Below are 25,410 nucleotides of genomic sequence, written 5' to 3' on the forward strand. Positions count from 1 at the left end.
TTCTGCGGTTTAGCCCACAGCACCACCATGTCCCTTTTGACACCACGTACAATGCTTACCTGAGAGCAAAGCCGCCGTTCTCAGTGAAACTCCCTTCCAAGTAAATATGCATAAGATCAGGGTACACATATTTCTGGAAATAAGCTGATTGACTTTTGAGTCCGACTCCCAGTCTGCTGTAGTAGACAAAGCAGCATATTAGGACTCTGGAGAAAATGGTCTGAATCCCCACTTGGTCATGGAAACCCACTGGGGGAGTGGAACTGATAAAACCCTTCCTCAAATATCTGACTTACCTTGAAAGTCCAATTAGGGACCCTGTAAATCAGTTTTGACTTGACAGTACAGCGCACACACACATTTCTGAGTCAGAGGCTGAGAACTTTGTTAAGGTAATAACAATTCTAAGCAAGTGTTGAAATACATCCTACTATCACAAGTGAGATTTACTTTCATCAAAAGGAGTTCAGAAAAATCAGATGGTATACATTTCTAAGCACTAACCATATTATAGCTGAAGCAAACTGTATGTCCGTGAGCCTGCAAACTCCAGCCATCACGCCCAACTGGGAGCTGATGGGAGTTGTAGTTCAACAGCAATGGGCAGCTCTATATACTCTACTCTTACTGCAGCCAGGACACTTATAGACCTCATATGGTTTGCCTCCTCTGCCCCGTAATTGCTTCTGGAAATGTTGCTGTTTTCTTGCATTTGGTCATTCACTCATTTCTAGGGGAAAATCCCAACAAAGGTGCTGCCTTTTCAAAAACCGGTCTTTTCTGACAATTTATTTGACTTGAAAAACTGCACAATTTAGATAAGCAGAATATTATTCATTCACCTAGTGCACATGGCCTCTACTACATTTACAGCACCTCCATTGTCCATGTAGCCCTTGGTTTTGAAAGTCCTCGTTACTTCAAAATCCAAGTGGAGTAAGATTATTTAAGCAGTTACTAAAAGGATCATACAGGCTACAGTTTGTTAGTGAGTTATGATCCAGGCTTTGTTTTGAACACATACAAACCTAAACATCTTTGGACCAGAATATCTTATCAGAATATCTTCTCCCCTATGTATCAAATTTGTACCAATGTTTTGATATGTATCAACTCTAATAGGGCTTTCAAGGTAAGTGAGATATTTAAGGAGCGGTTTTACCAGTTCTACTGTATTCTCAAACACCAGTATGTTTCCATGGCCAAGCAACGATTTGAACCCAGGTCTCCTGAGACTTACCCTGTCAGCTGTGGCGATTGAAGTGTTAAGGAACTGCTGTAACTGGATAGCACAGATATACTCTCTCAGGCCCTGGCAGCTCTATGCAAACACTATCTCCCAACATTCTAGATAAAAGACTAAAGGAGCCCTCAATGTTTATACGTATATGAAAAATCAGCAGAGTGTGGCAGGGTTCAAATCCCCATTTGGTGTGGGGTACACTGAAGTCGTTTGCTTGTGTCCTCTCAAAGTACCCCAGAGGGTAAAAAGGTAAAGGTTCCCCTGGATAATTTGTCCAGTCGTGTCCTCGGTGCTTAAACCGGGTCTTGAGGCCCTCCACGTGTCGATCGGGGCTAGGGACGGTATTGGGATCTTGCTGGGCTACCGTGCTCCCCGCGACCCAGCCATTTCCCTACCGGAGCTGGTGGACTTTGTCTCCGCGGCACTGTTGAGTTCCCCGAAGCTGTTGGTTTTGGGGGACTTCAACGTCCATGCGGGGGCAGGGATTTCCGGACCAGCTCTTGAGTTCTTGGAGACCATGGCCTTCTTGAACATGTCCCAACATGTCATCGGCCCCACCCACGTGGGCGGCCATACACTCGACCTGTTTTTTTCCTCCAGTTGGAGCGAGAGTGGTCCGATGGTGACTGACCTAGAGTCGGTCCCTCTGTCATGGTCGGATCACCACCTAATAAAATGTACCCTCAACATGGCCCTCCCCCCTCGCAGGGAGCAGGGACCTATTGTCATGGTCTGCCCTCGAAGGCTACTGGATCCAGTTGGATTCCAGGATGCCATGAGAGGTGTTACGGCTGACCTGGCTGGCGCTCCTGTCGAGGCTCTGACTGACAGCTGGTTCGCCGCTGCGGTTAGGGCTGTAGACACGATTGCACCTAAACGCCCTCTCCAACGCAGAGCTCGCCCGGCGCCATGGTTTAACCAGGACCTCCGGGCGATGAAGCGAATCAGGAGACGGCTAGAGCGCAAATGGAGAAAGGACCTGACAGATTATAATTGGATAGCTGTTAAGGTCGCCACTAACCTTTACCTGGCTAAGGTAAAGGCTGCCAGTCGAGCATACTTCGCTAACCGGATAAGCGAAGCGTCCAACCAGCAGGCGGAATTATTCCGTATAGTGCGTGACCTATCCGGAATTGGCCCGGGTGATGGGCCTCCCCCTAGTTTTACACCGGACCAATTTGCAGCATTTTTTAAATCTAAAGTGGAGGCCATCCGCCGGGACCTGTCTCCTTTTTTGAATACAGTGAGTCGAGCTGAGATGTCCAGCGCTCCGTCTTGTCCGGCAATTTTAGACTCCTTTCAGCCTGTTACGCCTGACACTGTCGCCAGGGCGCTTGACCGCTGTCGTGCCACTACCTCCTCCCTTGACCCCTGTCTGGCCTGGCTAATCAAAGCAGCCAGGCCTACAACCATGGAATGGGCCACTGCAATAATTAATGGGTCTTTCCTGGAGGGCAGATTTCCATCTGCCCTCAAGGAGACACTCATTAGGCCCATTAGGAAGAAACCAAGTTTGGCGGCGGACACAATTGGCAATTATAGGCCTGTCGCCAATGTTTCTTTCCTAAGTAAGGTGGTGGAGAGGGTGGTGGCCGACCAGCTTCAGGCGCACCTGGATGAAACAGATGCCCTGGATCCATTTCAGTCGGGCTTCAGGCCGCGCCATGGCACAGAAACGGCATTGGTCGCCCTGTGTGATGACCTACTGAGGGAGGCCGACAGGGGCAAAGTGTCCCTGCTGGTCCTCCTCGACATCTCAGCAGCCTTCAATACCATTAACCACGGTATCCTCCTGGGGAGGCTCTCCGAGTTGGGAATTGGGGGCCTTGCTCTGGCCTGGCTCCGTTCCTTCTTGGAGGACCGTCCCCAGAGAGTGCAGCTTGGGGAGAGCGTCTCGGCCCCGTGGAATCTCAATTGTGGGGTTCCACAGGGGTCGATCATCTCCCCAATGCTGTTTAACATCTATATGAGGCCGCTGGGTGGGGTCATCGGGGGTGTGGAGCCCGGTGTCATCAGTATGCTGATGATACTCAGCTCTACATCTCCTTTCCACCTACCGCAGGAGAAGCCGTTCTGTCCCTTCAGCGCTGCCTGGGGACCGTACTGCAATCGATGCAGGAGAATGGGCTGAGGCTGAACCCAGACAAGACGGAGGTGCTAAGGGTGGGCGCCCCCACAGTCGGGAGTTTGGGAAACTCCCTCTCTTTTGGGGGGGTGACCCTTCCTGCGAAGGATGGGGTACGCAGCTTGGGGATCCATCTTGACCCGGCACTCACTATGGAATCCCAGGTGGCGTCGGTAGTCCGAACCGCCTTCTACCATCTCAGGCGGGTAGCCCAGCTGCGGCCCTATCTTGATGTTGGGGCGCTCACCACTTTGGTGCATGCGCTCGTAATCTCAAGATTAGACTACTGTAATGCGCTCTACGTGGGGCTGCCTTTGAGGCTGCTGCGGAAACTACAGGTGGTGCAGAATGCGGCGGCCAGACTTCTCAGTGGAGTGAAAAAATTCCAACATATTTCACCCACTCTGGCCGCTCTGCATTGGCTGCCCATCCGATTCCGCATCGACTTCAAAGTGCTGATGCTTACGTATAAAGCCCTAAACGGTTTAGGGCCTCGATATTTGGCGGAACGCCTTCTACCACCAAGATCTACCCGTGTCACTCGCGCGAGCCAGGAGGTGAGGCTGAGGAGCCTAATGCCGAGGGAGGCCCGGAAAGAAAAGACAAGAAATCGGGCCTTCTCGGCGGTGGCTCCTCACCACTGGAATAACCTTCCCCCTGATATTCGCGCGGCCCCCTCGCTGGGTATTTTCAAAAAGCAACTAAAAACATTGATGTTTCGGCAGGCCTTCCCCCCCCCAGTTAATTCCTGACTCCTCTTTCCTTTTCTCCCCTCGTGTTTTATCCAATTGTTGAAAGTTCTCTCTTTGTAAAATGGTTTTTATTATTGCTGTCCCCTTTGTTGTGAGCCGCCTAGAGTGGTCAACTGACTAGATAGGCGGGATATAAATAAGATAAATAAATAAATAAAAAATAATAAACTCTAAGCGGCAGTGCTCATCTCCGTTTCCAAGCCATAGAGCTAGTGTTTTGTCAGCAGACAATCCTATGTGGTCACGTGGCCAGCGCAACTAGACACGGAATGCCATTACCTTCCCACCGAGGTGGTACCTATTTATCTATTCGCATGCAACGGGGGGGGGGCTCACTTCATTGTGTGGATTTGATCTTACGACTGCAGATCTTCTGACCTTGCAGCACAGAGGCTAGGGTGCTTCAAGGTAAAAAAGAGCCATGTGTTCCTCCTTTGGAACATTTTTAAAAAGCATTTAAACCTTCTTCTTTGCAACAATGCAAGTTACATTATTTTAAGAGCCTATAACATTGTTTCTTCAGGCACAAATACTGGTTGAAATTGCATTTGGCATGCAATTTCTACAAACAGCGTTTGCTTTCCATTGCTACAAAAACACAATATAAAAGCTTAATTTCTTAGCATTTCACACGAGAGACCTTCATCACGTCTTTTTCCCCTGAATGGTGGGAAAATTTCGAAAACGAAGGACGAACTATTATTGCAGTACTAATGTTATGTGCACGAGAGATGGCATACCCATCGAGCTACCAATCATGCAGAGCAACCAGAGCAGGCGGGGATAATAAATTAACGGAGATACATCCGGTCGAAACGTATACGTTTCGCGTACTTATTAAGACTAGGAAGGTAGGGGAAACCTCCTTGCCGTGCCTGGACAACCACATTGTACTTGCTAAGCTTTAGACCTGGCACACACGTCGATACTTTTCGTTTAAGTCAATGGAAGACCAATTTTTCCCGCCCTAGCATTTGAGGGAGGAAAGACCATAGAGTTCGGAAGCACGCCCGACTACACCAACTGAGACGAGTTCTATCGCGAGCTTCTCATCCGCTCCTGATGGCCTCGTTTCCGGAGTGGGCCCCGTTTATGCTAAATAACTCGGCTTTGATTGGCTTTTCGCGGGCTGTGGGCGGAGCAAAGACCGGGACCCACCGCCCGCTGTGGGCGGGGCTATGTTAATGAGGCACTCTTTGCCTCCGGCGATTGGCTTCGCCAGGTTCACGAGGAAGTCGAAGTCAAGTGGCGCGGGTCGGCGCCGGGCTTCGAGTGGGGATACTCCGCTGTTAGGATGAGTCGCAGCGCGGGGCTCGCTGGCTGGAAGCGGGTGCGCGCGCTTCGCGTCTTGTTGCCCCACGGGTCCCTCGCGGGTAAGCGGCCTCCCTTTCTGCTCTGTTCTGGGACCGAGTTAGAGAACGGCCGGGCCGGGCAGGCGGCTGCTGTTGCTGCTGCGGGGAGCCTCTTTGCTCAGGCAGCCCAGGGGAAGGCGAGGGACCGAGGGAGAGACGAGGGACACGTTTGTCTGGGCTGGCTCAAAAGAGGCACAGCCGACATTCTCAGACACACGGCAGCCCCGTGTGTGCCACTACAGAAGATCCGAAGTAGAGCTGCCTTGGAACTCGGTTGCTTAAAAGTAACCTTTGGCTTACTTCAAGGGTGGCTAGAGATATGTAGAAGAAGGCACAGTGATAAGGGGGCCGAGGGGGGGAAGTAAGAAGCATGGGGGTATAATGATATATTGAAGGGCAAGTGTTTATCATGATTGTCTTGGTAGCCACACGCCCAAGGAGAAAGAAGTCGTTGCATTGATCCGCATCAATAAGCCAGTTCCAGTAGTTCTCATTTTTACCAAGAACAGGTATTTTGTATAGCTAATGAATCTCAGTTGCACATGGAAAACCAAGCTACTCTCATTACTCTCAATAATATACATAATGATATGTCATTGTTGGGAAAATCCTCCCTTCTCATAATTACTGTGAGTGTTGTAGCTAAGCTCAGGGGGTCATGGAAGCTTGGGGAAGGTGGCAGATGACACCAGCATTGCACCTAATTTTTTTAAAAAAAGCAAACCCCCTCTGACCTAGAGAGTCTTCACTTTCCTTTCCAGCTGGATACAAGAAAGAGGGAGAGATGTGTTGGCCTTGCGTCTATCTAAACCTGTCTTGGCCTTGCGTCCGTCTGTCTCAGATCTGGTCTGTAGTGGCGATAGACCAATAATAGGCCTACTGCAGAGAGCTTTTGAATTTCTCCTGTGAGTCAAAAAAGGTGATGAATATTTTTTAAAGCGTGATTACAAAGTGTCTCAAATGGGAAAAAATCGCCTTTAGGCAAATGCATTTCCAAATGACCACTGTGGTCCATTGAGGTGGTTAGAGAGACTGAAAGTTGATCTACGTGGGCCATTGGGGGTTCTTCTATCACTCTTGTGTTCTCACAAGGGGATCTCAAAGGCCCAAGGATTTTATATCTATCATATGTCTGTCATCATCACATAGCTACTACCTAGTCTTCATATCATAATCTTTTTGGGAATTCACTGTTCCCATATATCTGAATAGGTCATGCAACAACTTTCTAATTGAAGGTATTTTGGCCTTGAAATAAAGCTGTACAAATGAGTGCCCTAAGTCAAAGACAGCATCACTACACATAACATAAAGTTGAAAAAAAGTAGCATTTTTCCAAACTCTGGTCATTAAATCATTGTTTCACAGCTTGACTTACATTCTGATTGTCAGTGACTGAAAACAGGAATTATGGTTTTTCCAGAGGCAGCTGTTTTAAAGCTTTTTGGGGGGAACAATTTAGAAAGATCTGTTTCTACTGAGTGGAGTTGGAGGAGCTGTCCAGACATGTCATGTATTTCTGTGGCCATTTAGACTCTAGAGAGAGCCAATGCATTTCAGGAGCCATTTGGTACTGTTCCTTTTATGAACCAAAGTTTGTAAATAGCTGGTATAGTGTAGGAACTAGAGCAATTTTTCCCTACCAGGACTTTCAGTCCTTTTCTAACTACACTTACCATCATCCTCAGCCAACATGACCTGTGGCAACAAATGATGAAAGTTGTCATCAAGCAGCAACTGTGAACCATAGGTTGAGAAAGATGGCATTAGAATGTTGGCCTAAGACTTTGTTGAGACCCTGTCCAAATAGTCACTCAAATCTGTGTGAAATTCACTAGATAACCTTTGGAAGGGTCTGTCTCACCTGTAATCTGCATCACAGTGTTCTTGTGAGGATAAATTAAAGGCAGAAGGTGATCTGCATCTGAATTTCTTGGAATACAAGTGTTGTGAGCTAGGGTTCCTTTTAGTTTTATTACAATTATAGCCAGTCATTTAAAAATGATAACTAAATGCAACAAAAGAGCAAGGATTTCTTTCTCATTCAAATAGCAACATTAATATAGAAATATTAACATCCCCAGCTGATTCACTCCCGAGACCTAGGCAGAAAAGGGCATTTAACCCATTTCCCACCTACTTAGCCACCTCACCTGTATTCTCCACAGGCTAACTGTAGCTCAGAGAAAGGGACTTTGCCAGGCTTTGTGAGTCAATTTGCATTAAGAGAAGTAGAATTACTTTTTTCCTTGGAGAACTACTTTTCAAAATAAAATGGTAGGTAGAGACACTATCCATCTACAGTGCACCAAACAGTGTCCCAAACAGTGTCCCAATGAAGGGACTATTGACACCAACCAAGCAGTACTGCATGTTGAAGAAAATGTCCAGCAGGTAATCTGGCTAAAATCGGCTTTCGTCGTCGTTTAGTCATGTCCGACTCTTCGTGACCCCATGGACCAGAGCACGCCAGGCCCTCCTATCTTCCACTGCCTCCCGGAGATGTGTCAATTTCATGTTGGTTGCTTTGCAGACACTGTCCAGCCATCTCATACTCTGCCGTCCCCTTCTCCTCTTGCCGTCACACTTTCCTAACATCAAGGTCTTTTCCAAGGAGTCTTCTCTTCTCATAAGATAGCCAAAGTACTGGAGCCTCAGCTTCAGAATCTGTCCTTCCAGTGAGCACTCAGGGTTGATTTCCTTTAGAATTGATAGGTTTGTTCTCCTTGCAGTCCAGGGGATTCTCAAGAGCCTCCTCCAGCACCACAATTCAAAGGCATCAATTCTTCGGCGGTCTGCTTTCTTTATGGTCCAGCTCTCACTTCCATACATCACGAGGGGAAAAATCATAGCTTTGACTATTCGGACTTTTGTTGGCAAGGTGATGTCTCTGCTTTTTAAGATGCTGTCAAGGTTTGTCATCGCTTTCCTCCCAAGAAGCAGGCGTCTTTTAATTTTGTGGCTGCTGTCTCCATCTGCAGTGATCATGGAGCCCAAGAAAGTAAAATCTGTCACTGCCTCCATATCTTCCCCTTCTAGTTGCCAGGAGGTGATGGGGCCAGTGGCCATGATTTTAGTTTTTTTGATGTTGAGTTTCAGGCCATTTTTTGCACTCTCCTGTTTCACCCTCATTACAAGGTTCTTTAATTCCTCCTCACTTTCTGCCATCATAGTGGTATCATCTGCATATCTGAGGTTGTTGATATTTTTTCCGGCAATCTTAATTCCGGCTTGGGATTCCTCCAGTCCAGCCTTCTGCATGATGTATTCTGCATATAAGTTAAATAAGCTGGGGGACAATATGCAGCCGTGTCGTACTCCTTTCCGAATTTTGAACCAATCAGTTGTTCCATATCAAATTCTAACTGTTGCTTCCTGTCCCACATATAGGTTTCTCAGGAGATAGACAAGGTGGTCAGGCGCACCCATTTCTTTAAGGACTTGCCATAGTTTGCTGTGGTCCACACAGTCAAAGGCTTTGGCATAGTCAATGAAGCAGAAGTAGATGTTTTTCTGGAACTCTCTGGCTTTCTCTATAATCCAGCGCATGTTTGGTCTCTAGTTCCTCTGCCCCTTCGGAATCCAGCTTGTACTTCTGGGAGTTCTTGGTCCACATACTGCTGAAGCCTACCTTGTAGGATTTTGAGCATAACCTTGCTAGTGTGTGAAATGAGTGCAATTGTACGGTAGTTGGAGCATTCTTTGGCACTGCCCTTCTTTGGGATTGGGATGTAGACTGATCTTTTCCAATCCTCTGGCCACTGTTGAGTTTTCCAAATTTGCTGGCATATTGAATGTAGCACCTTAACAGCATCATCTTTTAAGATTTTAAATAGTTCAACTGGAATGCCATCACCTCCACTGGCCTTGTTGTTAGCCAGGCTTTCTAAGGCCCATTTGACTTCACTCTCCAGTATGTCTGGCTCAAGGTCAGCAACTACATTGCCTGGGTTGTCCGGGATTCTGATATAATTCCTTTGTGTATTCTTGCCACCTCTTCTTGATGTCTTCTGCTTCTGTTAGGTCCCTTCCATTTTTGTCCTTTATCATGTTCATCTTTGCACAAAATGTTCCTCTAATATCTCCAATTTTCCTGAACAGATCTCTGGTTTTTCCTTTTCTGTTATTTTCCTCTGTTTCTTTGCATTGTTCATTTAAGAAGGCCCTCTTGTCTCTCCTTGCTATTCTTTGGAAGTCTGCATTCAGTTGTCTGTAGCTTTCCCTATCTCCCTTGCATTTTGCTTCCCTTCTCCTCTCTGCTATTTCTAAGGCCTCGTTGGACAGCCACTTTGCTTTCTTGCGTTTCCTTTTCTTTGGGATGGTTTTTGTTGCTGCCTCCTGTACAATGTTATGAGCCTCTATCCAAAGTTCTTCAGGCACTCTGTCCACCAAATCGAGTTCCTTAAATCTGTTCTTTACTTCCAGTGTGTATTCATAAGGGATTTGGTTTAGATTATACCTGAGTAGCCCAGTGGTTTTTCCTACTCTCTTCAGTTTAAGCTTGAATTTTGCTATGAGAAGCTGATGATCAGAGCCACAGTCAGCTCCAAGTCTTGTTTTTGCTGACTGTATAGAGCTTCTCCATCTTTGGCTGCAGAGAATATAATCAATCTGATTTCGCTATTGCCCATCTGGTGATTTCCATGTATAGAGTTGCCTCTTGTGTAGTTGGAAAAGAGTGTTTGTGATGACCAGCTTGTTCTCTTGACAAAACTCTATTAGCCTTTGCCCTGCTTCGTTCTGAGCTCCAAGGCCAAACTTCCCTGTTGTTCCTTTTATCTCTTGACTCCCTACTTTAGCATTCCAGTCTCCATAGAATGAGAAGAACGTCTTTCTTTGGTGTCAGTTCTAGAAGGTGTTGTAAATCTTCATAAAATTGTTCAATTTCAGTCTCCTCAGCACTGGTGGTTGGTGCATAAACTTGGATTATTGTGATGTTGAAAGGTCTGCCTTGGATTCGTATTGATATCATTCTATCATTTTTGAGGTTGTATCCCATTACAGCTTTTCCCACTCTTTTGTTGACTATGAAGGCTACTCCATTCCTTCTACGGGATTCTTGCCCACAATAGTAGATATGATAATAATCTGAGCTGAATTCGCCCATTCCTGTCCATTTTAGTTCACTGATGCCCAGGATTTCGATGTTTATTCTTGCCTCCTGTTTGACCACCTCCAGCTTCCCGAGGTTCATAGATCGTACATTCCAGGTTCCTATGCAGTATTTTTCTTTGCAGCATCGGACTTCCTTTTCACTTCCAGGCATGTCCACAGCTGAGCGTCCTTTCTGCTTTGGCACAACCACTTCATTAGCTCTGGAGCTACTTGTACTTGTCCTCCGCTCTTCCTCAGTAGCATGTTGGACGCCTTTCGACCTGAGGGGCCCATCTTCCAGCGTCATATCTTTTAGCCTTTTGTTTCTGATCATGGGGCGTTCTTGGCAAAGATACTGGAGTGGCATTGCCAGTTCCTACTCCAGGTGGATTGTGTTTAGTCAGAACTCTCCACTATGTCCTGTCCGTCTTGGGTGTCCCTGCGCGGCATAGCCCATAGCTTCACTGAGTTACTCAAGCCCCTTCGCCATGACAAGGCAGCAATCCATGAAGGGGAAAATCGGCTTTACCTGGTGATTAAACTAATTTTTTGTCCCAGCTCTCTCCCAGCCTTCCCCACCCTCCTCCAGCCAAATAGAAACCTTGAATTTCAAAAGAAGGCAATCGGTTGGCTGGAGAGGGAGAAAATAGATTCCTTGGTGATTGTTTGAAGAGATGGGAGTTAAATTCCAAAATGCTGCTTGGTAAGGAGTTTCCAACCACCCACAGAGTTCCTACTCCAGTCCTCTGAAGATGCTGGCCACAGAGACTGGCAAAACGTTAGGAAGAACAACCTTCAGAACACGGCCAAAGAGCCCGAAAAACTCACAACAACAATCAGATCCCGGCCGTGAAAGCCTTCGAGAATATACTCACAAACTGTTTGTGTATTGCTCAACTGACCTAAGAAAACTTGCCTGGCATCAACAACAGCCATGCCATGGAACTTTGAAACTCCAGTATATCATTTTTCTGAATGATACACAAGATCTTGGTGCACAGCCTGAGAAATTATCATTGAAATCTAGTTATATACTTGATTTTTTTTTTAGTGGTCCAGCAAAGGTACTGCCTGCTCCTGCATTTGTATTGTGGGTTTTTTTGGGGGGGGCAGGGGACACACCACACAGCCTCTTTCTAATTTTTATCCAAGTAAGAGTGCTGCAGCAAAATGTTGTGAGGAATTTGTGGCCTTCCATATGTTGCTGGGCTGTAAATCCCATCTGCCCTTGCTGTGGTGAGGAATGGTGGGAGTTCATTTATTGTTTATATGCTGCCTTTCTCCCCATAGGAGACCCAAGGCAATTCACAACCCTTAAAACTGTACAATGATAGCAGGGTAGAAAGCTGTACACAGCTATATTAAAACACAATTGCATATTGATCAGATGAAAACAGAGGTGAGAAACCACTTTAAAAACCTATTTTAAAGTGCCTTCCCCCTTGCGTTGCTTTAGTCTGTGTGCTGATACGCAAGGGAACAAAGCTGCCTTTTGTACATTGCCGCATAAAAGTTCTCTGTGACTGTCAAGGTCTTGCTGTGTTGAGGGAGAAAGGCAATCTCATGTAGACCTTCACATCTCTGATTAACTCAGGCACGTTAAGGGAGATTATCAGTGATCTGTGGCCTCTGCATTTTACTGCTGTCATGAAAGAAAGATTTCAGACCAGGGTCAGAGTGTAGGAAAAATGAATGAGATTAAGGATGTATTTTCTGGCATAGATAAGCAAGTTCTCAAGGACATGGGTACATGGCTGAATACACCCACAGAGCTATGCGGTGGTGTGACCAATCCTAACCTGGTCCAGACCGCTTCAGTAAACCAAAATATTGAATGACAGTTACTGTCAAAAACGCAAACTCCTTCAATTACATTGGTACCTGAATATTACGCTGCTGTGGCTGAGGCAAAAGGGAGGTGGGATCCCTCCCAAATCCTGTTCAGGACTCTACTAGCAATTGCTAAAATGAATTTGTTCTGATTTTATTCACAATGGGGAAGAGGAGGAAGGAGCATCAAATTCATCAAATGTGGAACCACATTTTTAGGAACCTTCCTTAGGGCGAAGGGGGATTAAAGAGCTTCCATATTTGCAGTAGTTTTGGTTGTTGTCAGGCATTCAGTCAGATGTCAGCCTGAGGATGGAAATTGCTGTTTGCTGTGCCATGGCCACTAAAACCAATGTACATGATGGAACGGTCTCATTGTAGACCTCAAATACTGTCTGATGCCTCATGGCACTTTCAATATGTTATTGTAGAGATGGTTACTTCAATGTGTCCTTGAATATGAGATGGATTGAGGAGGACCACCTTTGCAAAATATGTATATAAATGAATGCCAATCAGGTGAGAGGGACCCAAAATTCCTATCCGGCCCTGAGGTGACCACCTCAGCCACACTGGACCCAGGGCGGGCAGGTTAACTCAAAGGAAAAAGGGCTGGCTAGGGGCAGAAGGATCTTATAATTGCACCAACATCCATCCCCAATTGGTGCCTCTACCTGCCTATGTCAGCTCAGGAGATGTGGGAAAAACAGTTCCAAGCCGGCAGAGGTATACATTGCCCACAAGTTCCAAAATTACAGAGATGGAACTGATTTTAACCTCTCTATTAAGGGGTGGGTTGTGGTGGGCGTGTTATAAATGGTGTGAGGGATTGGTTAGGGCTGTCAGGCATCAGGGACATGGAAGGGATGAGTGGAGTGCATTTTTTGTCCATGTGGGGCAGAGGAGTCGTCATGTGGCAAGGTGTGGGATAGGGAGGGGAGGATCTCCTGTAGGGGAGCCATACAGCTGGGAAGAAGGTGGAGTGTGTATGTATGAGAGGGGAGTTGGGTGGATCTAGAGATGATGGTTTTTTTTTTTTAAGTAATAGTATATCTGGGTATGTGCATATGAAGAGCAATGATGGGGGATTGTGGGTTCCTGACATGTTCTGCCAGTTCCTGGAGGGAGGGAGGTGTGGGGAGGGCAGGTCAATGTGATAGTGGATGAATTCAAATGTAGGGACTGAGTGGGTGTGTGTGAAGATTTGGCTAAGGAGTGAGATGGAGATGAAATGACCTCTCCTGCCAACAACCTATTTTGTTGTTTAGTCGTTGTGACCAACTCTTCGTGACCCCATGGACCAGAGCACACCAGGCTCTCCTGTCTTCCACTGCCTCCTGGAGTATGGTCAAATTAATGTTGGTAGCTTTGATGACACTGTCCAACTATCTCGTTCTCTGTTGTCCCCTTCTTCTCTTGCCTTCACACTTCCCCAACATCAGGGTCTTTTCCAAGGAGTCTTCTCTTCTCATCAGATGGCCAAAGTATTGGAGCTTCAGCTTCAGGATCTGTCTTTCCAGTGAACACTCAGGGTTGATTTCCTTCAGAATGGATGAGTTTGTTCTCTTTGCAGTCCAGGGGACTCTCAAGAATCCCCTCCAGCACCACAATTCAAAAGCATCAATTCTTCAGCGGTCAGCCTTCTTTATGGTCCAGCTCTCACTTCCATACATTGTGACTGGAATAACTATAGCTTAGACTATGCGGACTTTTGTCAGCAAGGTGATGTCTCTGCTTTTTAAGATGCTGTCTAGGTTTGTCATTGCTTTCCTCTGAAGAAGCAGGCATCTTTTAATTTCAGGGCTGTTGTCACCATCTGCCATGATCATGGAGCCCAAGAAAGTAAAATCTGTCATTCTAGAATCCAGCACATGTTAGCAATTTGGTCTCTAGTTCCTCTGCCCCTTCGAAATCCAGCTTGTACTTCTGGGAGTTCTTGGTCCACATACTGCTGAGGCCTACCTTGTAGGATTTTGAGCATAACCTTGCTAGTGTGTGAAATGAGTGCAATTGTACAGTAGCTGGAACATTCTTTGGCATTGCCCTTCTTTAGGATTGGGATGTAGACTGGTCTTTTCCAATCCTCTGGCCGGTGCTGAGTTTTCCAAATCTGCTGGCGTATTGAGTGTAGCACCTTAACAACGTAATCTTTTAAGATTTTAAAGAATTCAACTGGGATGCCATCACCTCCACTGGCCTTGTTGTTAGCCATGCTTTCTAAGCCCCACTTGACTTCACTCTCCAGGATATCTGGCTCAAGGTCAGCAACCATACTACAGTAGTGCCTTGACTTACAACCATAATCCGTTCCAGAAGATGTGCATAACTTGAAATGGTTGTAAGTCGAAGCACCATTTCCCATAGGAATACATTGGAACCCCATTAATCCATTCCGGCTGGGAAAAAAAATACCAAAAAATAAATAAAATAAAAACAAAACACTGCAAGCCCCATAGGAATGTGCTGGGGCCAAAAAACAAACGCACTAAAACAAACAAAAAACACAGCTAGCCCCAGCGGAATGCTATGGGGCTGGGAAAAAACACTCAAAAAACCCACACGCACACAGCCAGCCCCAGCGAAATGCCTTGGGGCTGGGGGGAATAACACAACTTCCCCACACACAGCCAGCCCCAGCAGAATGTGATGGGGATGGGAAGAAATCACTCAAAACCAACCCTACACACACAACCAGCCCCAGCAGAATGCGATGGCCTTGGGGGGGAAAAACACAACGCCCCCCACAGACAGACAGCCCCAGCAGAATGCCATGGGGCTGCGGAAAAAAACACAAAAACACCCTCCACATACACAGAGCCAGTCCAAACGCAATGGGAGTGGGGGAAAAACACACCAAAACACAAAAAAATCACAGTACAGGAGGGAAGGCAGTAAAACTGGAAAAAAATAGACCAAAACCAGTTTTGATCTCTTAGCTGGTCGGTGTCTTGGCCTGTACAAGGAGGGAAGGCAGTCAAAAAGGAAGATACAGTGGTGCCTCGCTTGATGAGGATAATTTGTTCTGTTGAAATCGCTGTTAAGCGAAATCCTCGTCAAGCGAAATGAAAAAGCCCATTGAAATGCATTGAACACCGGTTCAATGCGTTCCAATGGGCTAAATACCTCAGCGTCCAGCAAAGATCTTCCATAGGGGTGGCCATTTTCGATGCCTGGAAAGTGAGGAATCCATCCTAAATCACAGCGAGCAGCCATTTTGCACAGCGGACGGCCGTTTTAGAGCCGCTGATCAGCTGTTTTAAAATCGTCATTTAGGGAAAAATCAGTTCCCAAAGCAGGGAACCCATCATCGTTAAGCGATTTTTCCCTATTAGAACATTGTTTTGCGATCGCAAAAACTTCATTGTCAAGCAGTTTTGTCGTTTAACGAGGTAATCGTTAAGCGAGGCACCACTGTATAAACCAAAATTAGTTTTGATCTCTTACCTGGTTGGTCTCTTGGCCTGTATGAGGAGGGAAGGCAGTTAAAAAGGAAGACATAAACCAAAATTAGTTTTGATCTCTTACCTGGTTGGTCTGTTGGCCAGTATAAGGAGGGAAGGTGGTAAAAATGGAAAAAATAAACCAAAGTTGATTTTGATCTCTTACCTGATTGGTGTCTTAGCCTGTAAAAGAAGGGAAGGCAGTTAAAAAGGAAGAAATAAACCAAAATTAGTTTTGATCTTTTACCTGGTTGGCGTCTTGGCCTGTATGAGGAGGGAAGGTAGTAAAAAATAAATAAATCTAAATAGAGTTTTGATCCCTTACCTGGTCAGTGCCTAACCATAAGATATGTTGTTTTACCTAGAAGATAGTTATGTGATATATATTAGCATTTATAAACCACTACTGTATCTCTTTAAATTTTGAGCAAGTAATTAACACTATGAATATAGAAATAAATACAAGAGAAATCAACCCAGAAAGAGAACTATTAAGCTGAACAAGTCAATAGATCCTGCATAGTAACACATTAAATGGGTAAATATTTCAGACACAATAATCTTTGGAAGCCTTATGGTTACTAAGGAAGGAGATTAACCGAATACAATCTAATGAATGCTAGGGATGAAATACACAGATTAACCACGCAGAGTGGGCAAATGTTTCAGAAATGAAACATTTCTGTTTCATTTCCAACAACTACACCCACGGCTGTATCAGAAAAGGGGGCACCCAGAAAAGTATTCCCATAAATGCTACTCTTTCCCATCTGTGTGGGAAGTCTGTTATTGAAATCCAGCTTACACCTGGCTGCCCCCTAACAAACCCATTTATCTCCATTAAAAACAACAGCAACCTCTCAAAAGTACCACATCAACTGCCCTGCCAAACCTCACCATCTTAAACCTACACTACCCAGGCAACGCCTTAACGTAGTTTCCAGAGCTATAGACAAAACAGGAAGCAATCCTGTCCATATACAGAATACATCTCTACAAACCATGAACCTGAATGGCTGAGAAAGTCCACGGTTAAGCCCAGATGAAAGGTAAATGTAAGTAATTTTGAAAAGCCAAGGTCTCTCTATCTCATGCTGCTCCCAATGGCTGTTGAGGCAGGAAAGCAGCAAGTGGGCAAGGCCAACTGTCAAGAACTTAGAGCACTCTTGCTCCAGCAATCATGTGACCTCAGAGGTCATGTGACACCTTCACTCATTATTTCCTCAGTGGTATGTCAACAGTTATTTAAATATCTCTCACACTCTTAAGCCCAACTCAAGGCTGCTTGAAAGAGTGAAATAAGTCTTGTTCTGTGAATCATAAATACTTCTGCATGTGCTGCTATCGTGCTGTTTTGTTTTTGTTTTTCTTATAAGCTCATAAATGATAAGTAGTATCTCCAAATGAGCATCTGTTAACTATATTAGTTAATGACATGGAGCTATTTACCTACTCGTTTTTAGGTCAAGAGTCAAGAATGGAATATTAGAAGATGTTGGAGAACTAACTGCCATTCAAAGCACTATTTATGCCACAGAACCCTGGTCCAAATTCAGAAAATGTTAGCACTAAAATAAATCTCCCTTTCTTTTTCTTGTCCTGACTTAGGGCACAATCCTAACTAGCCAGGCTGGCCTTAGGCTGGCTGAACCAGACTCTCGTAATTAAGAGGGAGATGCCTGTTAATGGTACAGTGTGCTATTTCCCCCAAATGCAAGTCCTTTCTGCAGCTGCCATGAAACCCATTGCAACACCAGTTTGCACGGTAGAAGGCTAAGCCCCTCCTAGCACATCTTGTGCAGTCAGAGTGCCCCCATGACACCTGCCTTTCTCTCATTTAAAAATCCACCCACCCCTCTGTTTGAGAGAACCACAGGAGGCAACCAAATGGCCTCACATTACTTCCTCTTCCCCCGGCCCTAGCTCATGATTAGTGGCAAGATTAGTGACTGGAGCTGTGTAAAGTTATACTTGAGGCAATAATTCTTAGGCGCTGCTTTCCAGGGATCCTATGGTCTGTTGTCCATCTGACACAACTCTACACAATTACAGTTCAAGGCCTGACCCTTTCACTGTCCATCTTCTTGCTCTCCTTCCTGGTTGGGTAATTTTGAGTTTGCACTTGGACTCTTCCTTCTGTTTTTACTCATAATTGGGCAGCTTGGGTCCCTTCTACAATACTAAATTTGTGGCTTATGATTGGAGGGCCAGCTTGAATCCCTTCCACTGTCAATCTACCTGCCTCTTACTTCCTGGTTCATGATGGGGGGGCAATTTGAATCCCTCCCACCCTTACCTTTTGGCTCATGATTGGTGGGGCCAGCCCCCATGACACCTGCCTTTCTCTCATTTAAAAATCCACCCACCCCTCTGTTTGAGAGAACCACAGGAGGCAACCAAATGGCCTCACATTACTTCCTCTTCCCCCGGCCCTAGCTCATGATTAGTGGCAAGATTAGTGACTGGAGCTGTGTAAAGTTATACTTGAGGCAATAATTCTTAGGCGCTGCTTTCCAGGGATCCTATGGTCTGTTGTCCATCTGACACAACTCTACACAATTACAGTTCAAGGCCTGACCCTTTCACTGTCCATCTTCTTGCTCTCCTTCCTGGTTGGGTAATTTTGAGTTTGCACTTGGACTCTTCCTTCTGTTTTTACTCATAATTGGGCAGCTTGGGTCCCTTCTACAATACTAAATTTGTGGCTTATGATTGGAGGGCCAGCTTGAATCCCTTCCACTGTCAATCTACCTGCCTCTTACTTCCTGGTTCATGATGGGGGGGCAATTTGAATCCCTCCCACCCTTACCTTTTGGCTCATGATTGGTGGGGCCAGCTTGTATCCATCCCAGTGATATCTTGCCCACCCCCCACCTCCTGACTGATGATTAGGGCATCAGCCTGTATCCATGCTAGTGTCTTTCCAGCCCCCTCACCCTCATGAGTCATCCCATTCACACAGCTCATGATTTGCAAACCATGCATTCCTTCCCACCCTTCCCATCATTATCAATGAAAATAAGGTTTGTGTCCCTCCCTTTTTCCTGCAATATCCTTCCCTAGGAGCACAGCTCTGAGCTACCTTGTCTAATAAAGAAACTTCACTCAGAGTTGTTGTACATAGCATTTTATTGAGCAAATATCTCTCCTCAGAAGCACCCTTGTATCTTAGACAATGAGTAGACAGACAGCATAGAGACATGTGCAAAGTGCTTTTGTGTAGCTGTGCTACAGTTGATGCATAGCTGTCTGACCAGACCAGCTGCAGGACTCAGGCAGTTCAGTGGCTGCAGTCACACATGTCTGGGTGCTTTTGGAGCGGCACCTGTAGCACAACTGGCTGTTGATTCCAAATCCGGATCAAGGTGTGTGTACCGGTGAAAACCATCCTTGAGCCTCGTCAGGAATTCATTTGGGGATTCCGTGGTTTTTTTAAAACAATCTCATATACTCTCTGAAGGTTCCACAGCCTTTGGCACTCCTAGTTTGAGATCATGAATTACAGCATGTGCACAAGCGTGACACTCTCCTCCGCAAGTGTGACACACCCCTCCGCAAGCATGCCCCCGCCCCCCAACCGGGCCGCACACGGAGCCTGCACCCCCCAAAACGGTCTTCAGTCCCCAAAAAGGTTAGGGACCGCTGCCCTATGGGGAGAAAAATGGCATGGTCAGTCAGTCAGTCTGTCCGTCAGTCAGTGAATAAATCCATTTGTCTCCTCAGGTATCAAGAGATCTTTTTCGACATCTGAAGTAATACCTCGGGTATGTATTGTAGGAAGTGGGCCTGCTGGATTCTACACAGCACAGCATCTCCTCAAGGTAAATGACCTATTTACATATGGATAATTTGGGTTGTTTTTTAATTGTTGTAAGGGCTTCCAAAGGGACCACAATCAGCCTTGCATCCTTGCCATGTGCTTCCAAAGGTCCTGTGCAAACCTGTAAGGGACATAGACCTTGGAATGACACATTTTGAACCGTCTTGATCTTTAATGTTGGAGAGTTGATAAGTCGTGGTATGAACAAAGCATTTTTGCCTGACACCCAAAGGATTGCAGAGTAGTCTTCAAGCCTGCCTGTTTGGGAAGACCACATTGCAGCTGGAATGCCGCTGTCCAAACCAAACCCTTTCCTGTCTCACTTTGTTTGGCAGTGGCATCTCTTGCCAGGAGTTCTCACACAGACAAGGACAAGTTTGTGCAAATTGTGCAAACCTACAATGCTTGCTGGTTTTGTAAAAACATGTCCATGGGCTTGCTGGTGCAAACTATTTTTATGGAATGGTCAGTGTCGCAGTGACGGATGTTAGTTTGGGGCTGCCTATGGGTTCTGAAGCATTGGGCGTGTTGTTTTGATTTGCTTAGGAGATGTGAAATCTCTTGGGGCTTAAAAAATCCTTCTTATTTTATCTGTTGTGAGCCATGTTGGGTCTTCTAATGGGAGAAAGGTGGCATATAAATAAAGAAATAACAATACAAATTATTAAGGCAAGACAGCGAGAATCCTCAAGAATTTGGAGTTTATTGAGTCTTCTTCACATCCCCAGTGCAGAGGGTGACAGAAACCTGTAGGTGGTGCTCTAGAGTTATTGCTTTTGTTTCATTTTTCAAAGAGCGATAATCAGATTCCTGGTTTAAACTCAAGCATAATCATCCGTACTGCTGTAACAGAGTTATAAGCTTAGAATTGCAGAGCTGGAAGGAGCCCTATGGATCACTGAGTCCAACCCCTGTCTAGGAGACCACTGAGCTATCCAGAGTTGTGTCTGGTTGAGAGGGAGACACACGCACACGCGCGCACACACACACAGACGCACACGCACACACAGACACAGACACAGACACACAGACACACACAGAGGAGCGGGACAAACAAGCCAGGGAGCTGATTCAGAACAGCAGATAATAAGGTATGGTACAATGGCCATTTCAAGATTGTAAATTATGCCCATCCTTGAACATCAGTGTGGACCTCTTTGTACAAAAATGTAATACATATTGATGCTTGTAGCAAATCTTAGGCTTACTCAAGATCTCTCTCTACAGCTAGAGAGAAGGGATGAAAATGCAAATATGAAACTAGACAAAAACAAGCATAAATTCTGTCTCACAACTGTAAATTAGAAAGAATGGTCCTTGTTTTAGTTGCCTTGAATTGGTAGCAGATAACGGCCTTAATCCTCCAGAGGCATTTAGGTTTGCATGGTGGAAATAGAAAGGCAAAGAGAGCTTCAGGGCTTTGCGCAGAGGCTCCCTCCCAACCCCACCTGGGGTGTGTGTGTGTGTGATAATGTCTGCACTTGTATATAGGCAGGTCTCATTAGCACTTCAGAGGCGCTTGCAGGAGATTTCTAGCAGGAAAGTAGGTGCAGTGAAATACTGGGGGAAGAGATGGTAATTGGGTGGGAAAGTGCTTTGTGCTTTGATTTGCCGAAGGATAAGATGCCATTAAATTAGGGTCTTTCCATTTTCCTGATTTTTTTTAAACTTCAGAGTTCTCCCTTGGTTGTAAATGAGCAAAACAATATAACCAAGGTTCACACTCCATAGCCAGATTTAACTGTGAAGATAATCCTGTAAGGCATGGCAGGCTGATCCTCAGGAAGGAAATGGATGTTATGGCCTTTCTCCAGCTATTCAAGGACATTACCGAGGGCAAATAAAATAAAATAAAAATAAAAAAGGGGATCTGAGATAGTGCATCCAACTTTTGCAAGCCTCTTTTGTTTGGTTTATCTGTGTTGAAACTTCCGCCTATGTAGCCCTATTAGAGACTTTTACAATGAAAAGAAGCATCTGCTTCTGTTTTTACTTGTTCATTGAATTTATATGTTTCCTCTAAATAGCTCAAGGACCCAAGTAGAATTTTGCACATTTTATTCTTACAACAACCCTATGAGGCAAGGCGACAGACAGACAGACAGATGTCACCTAGTAAACTTGTGAGTGAGGATTTGAACCGGGACCTTCCAAAGCCATACTGGGCTTGTGATATGATTCGGGGCATGAATAAGGGACGTGCTGGCAATAACAGCTATGCCGCCATTTGGTGACCCTACAATAATCCCTACCCATTTCAGAGAGCTACAGTTCCCAGTTTTATTGGTGGGAAACTCTTGAGAGTTGAGTTGATTTCTGGTGGGAAACGTTTAAATGTGTAGTGCGACTAAGCTGAATTTTGAAATGTTTTGCCTGCTTTAAATTCCACCCACTCCCCAATTCTATTGTTTCTATTCTCATGTTAAAGAATGAGGAGTGGCAAATAGATTACCAGGTCATGAGGGAAATCTCTTTTGGAAGCAATAAAGTCCAAATATAAAAACCTTGAATAAGTATTTAAATCTGAATTGAGGTTTTATTCCTCATACAGTCTGTACCCTACCAAGAAGTAACTGTTTGGCTGTTTCAGGTTAGAAGGTTACAATCTGCAATCAGTGCTTTAATACTGGCAAATACTTACATAGCGAGTCTCATATATATGGATTATTCTATCTGGTTCACTTCCATCAGGCTATTAATTAAGATTTGTGGTAGTACTGGTCTTCTCTTAAGAGAGCGATCCTAAGCATATTTAACCCCCCCAAAGTAAGACCTGCTGAGTTTGATGGCATTTACACAGAACTGACATTTGTTTCGGTGTGCAGCTTAAACTTGCTACGTAGATGTCATTCCCCTGTGAATGGAGAACATGAAAGAAAGTTGTACGAGCTTTATATAAGGTGTCTACAAGTGGTGGCTAGATTTACTGCTAATGCTAGTGCTCTATTAATGTGCTGTCAATTTGATTCTGATTTAGAGCACCCCTTCCCAGATTTTCTCAGTGTTAAGTACTCGGAAGAGCTTTGGAGCTGTGCAGCTTGGCCATGCCCCTGCAACCAGCATTATCGCCCAGTAGCCAGGCACAGAGCCCAGCTTTTTATATTTCCAGTGGTTTTTAAAAGGAGGAAATTAGAAACTTTTGCCTCTGTTTTCAACAGCTAGGCTTCAAACGTGGAAGGGAAAAGGAATTGTTGTGTGGCCTATGTCCAGATCACTCTGACAATAACTTTAGTTAAAATCACTTGAGCTTTTCTTTATGCATGTGTATGTGTTTTTCATTTATTTGTTACCCGTGCTAATTGATCAGAGCATCTTCTTCAGCACCACAAACTGGTTCGGGTGGATATTTATGAGAAGCTGCCAGTTCCCTTTGGCCTGGTTCGTTTTGGAGTCGCTCCGGACCATCCAGAAGTCAAGGTTGGTGATACTTTTCTAATTTGTTCCGGCAGTCAAGGATAGGGCCCAACAGATTGGATGGGGACCAGAGATTGCAAATGGCCTTCGAGCTGTTAGGAAAAAATTGGTGTGGGACCATGTTTTGTAAAGAAAATGCCTCTCAGGAGTTAGACCTATGGTTCACAAGTTAACATATGGACATGACTCATTTTTGTAATCCCAGAGACCTAAATATAATTTCTATTTTAGTGATTTTAATGTTTAATTAATATATTTTAATGCTTAATAAATAATAATTAAAACGAAAACAAGATACACTGTTCTGTAGAAAGTACAACACGGGGTGTACTACTTTACACCAAGAAAGGCTCCCAAAATTGCAGAATGAGGAAACTAGATGTGAAGTGTTAGATTCTTGCACTGGTGGGGCATGATGTAACCTATAATGGGTCCCATGGGATTGGCTCATGGATTTGCCGGAGTTGACAACCCCGCCTTTAGCTGTTCTTCCTTCCCTCTCTTAGTTGGTGATGCAGAGATTCTTGGGCCTTGACATGTAAACCTGTCAGATCACACTAGGCAGGATATGAGAGTTAACTTCTGGGAAAAACCAGACTCAGCTGCTTGGTTGACTGAAAAGTGCAATTGTAACGTCAGCCAAACCAGCTGCTGAAAAGATGCACATACATTATACGATTGCCATGAAGGAAGTATTCTGGTCTGAGTCCCTTCCGAGGAGACTAAATAGTCCTAAAATCAGTTGGACCTCTACAGAGTAGATGGAAAGTGTCTGAGAGATCCAAGCTGAGTAGGAGAGGAGCAGTTTGGGCAGAAGGATGTTAAATGATGGAAAGCCACATGGCCCTAAGCCTGGCTAAGAGGTGGAGTGCCTCGGGTGGTCAGTGACAAAGTTTCTGCTCCTGTCTTAAGTATTTTTCCTATTGTTTTCTAAGTGTAATATGTAAGTGGCAGCAGACTATGTCAATAGGACACCTCCTCCTCACCATAGGTATTATATCAAAAAGAGAGAAACTGCTGTAGGCAGGGCTTGAAAAATCCACTTGTCTGTGATGAGTGAAAAAACGCTGCTTAATGAGCCACAGCTCCCTCCATCCTTACCTCCTTACCCCTGTCTGTCTGTCTGTCTGTCTGTCTGTCTGTCTGTCTCATCCTGCAGTCCTCCCCTCCCCCTTCCCATTGCAAAAGGAAAATCAGCCCTCTTATCGTGAGAAGAGAGGCACATAGATATACTGTATAGCTCTGCAGGAGAATGTAGTCCCATGCTGGAGAATATGGAGATTCCCTTCTCCCAATTTCAACTGAATGACCTGGCTCCTTAAGAGGCTGGGCGCTTTTGCTTTCTGTTTTATTTTTGCTGGAGACATTCAAAGAAAGGCATTCAGAATACAAGCTTCATGACCCCACAGCCATGCAGGTAATAAAGCAACCCAAGTCTGAGGGTATATTTATTTTGGGTTTGTATGCATTGTTATGTAGAAAGTGCCTAGTTTAAATCTAAATTTAAGTTTAAACATAAATTGCTAGGGTTTGGTCCGGTCATGCTGACTGGTGAAATTTTTGGTTGACTGTTAAGGCATTCTAAAATTTTTCAAGCCCTGGCTGTAGGATTGAGAACAGCTAAGAAATGACTGCTAAGGACCTCAGAACTGTTGGGAAGCACGTTCATGTGTTGTTGGGTTGCTGGGTTTGTGTGTACATAACGATAGGGAGCCCCACATGTCCAGCTCAGATGATGCTGATTAAATCAACATAATTGAGCTTTGGTACTTGAACTTGTTTGACTTCCCCTTCCCTTTTCCCTCCCCCCCTCCTTTTCCTAGTTCCTCAAGGCAGGGCTTTTTTCAGGGTATGAAAACTGTATATGGAAATATAGGCACTTTCTAAGAGATAAGCAGCAATAATTGTAATAATGTATACACACATTTAAGGGATGTGGTGGCACTGCGGGTTAAACCGCAGAAGCCTCTGTGCTGCAAGGTCGGAAGACTAGCAGTCATGTAAGATCGAATCCACACGATGGAGTGAGCCCGTTGCTTGTCCCAGCTCCTGCCAACCTACTGTAGCAGTTCGAAAGCATGTAAATGCAAGTAGATAAATAGGTACCACCACGGTGGGAAGGTAACGGCATTCTGTGTCTAGTTGCACTGGCCACATGACCACGGAAACTGTCTTCGGACAAACGCTGGCTCTACAGCTTGGAAACGAGGATGAGCACCCTAGAGTCGGACATGACTGGACTAAATGTCAGGGGGAACCTTTACCTTTACACACACATTTACAGATCTGTGCAATACTCTTATTGGGGGGTTGTGGGGTGTTTTTACATCTGGCATTTTC

At 45.2% G+C, this 25,410-nt stretch overlaps 1 protein-coding gene across 2 annotated transcripts in view; it reads left to right on the forward strand.

Annotated features, from left to right (window-relative positions):
- The first annotated feature begins 4,453 nt into the window (after positions 1–4,453).
- FDXR (ferredoxin reductase) overlaps positions 4,454–25,410 on the forward strand; it is a 47,320-nt gene continuing 26,363 nt past the window's right edge. Inside the window, exons 1-3 of one of the 2 annotated variants that reach the window (XM_020806313.3) lie at positions 4,454–5,493; positions 19,560–19,657; positions 22,964–23,073. In XM_020806313.3, coding sequence (XP_020661972.3) covers positions 19,603–19,657; positions 22,964–23,073 — 165 coding nt within the window. In that variant the 5' untranslated portion in view covers positions 4,454–5,493; positions 19,560–19,602. The remainder of the gene's footprint in view (positions 5,494–19,559; positions 19,658–22,963; positions 23,074–25,410) is intronic. The other variant, XM_020806312.3, reaches the window with a different exon arrangement.

This window comes from Pogona vitticeps, chromosome 2 (assembly GCF_051106095.1).
Source record: "Pogona vitticeps strain Pit_001003342236 chromosome 2, PviZW2.1, whole genome shotgun sequence".
Taxonomy (NCBI): Eukaryota; Metazoa; Chordata; class Lepidosauria; order Squamata; family Agamidae; genus Pogona; species Pogona vitticeps.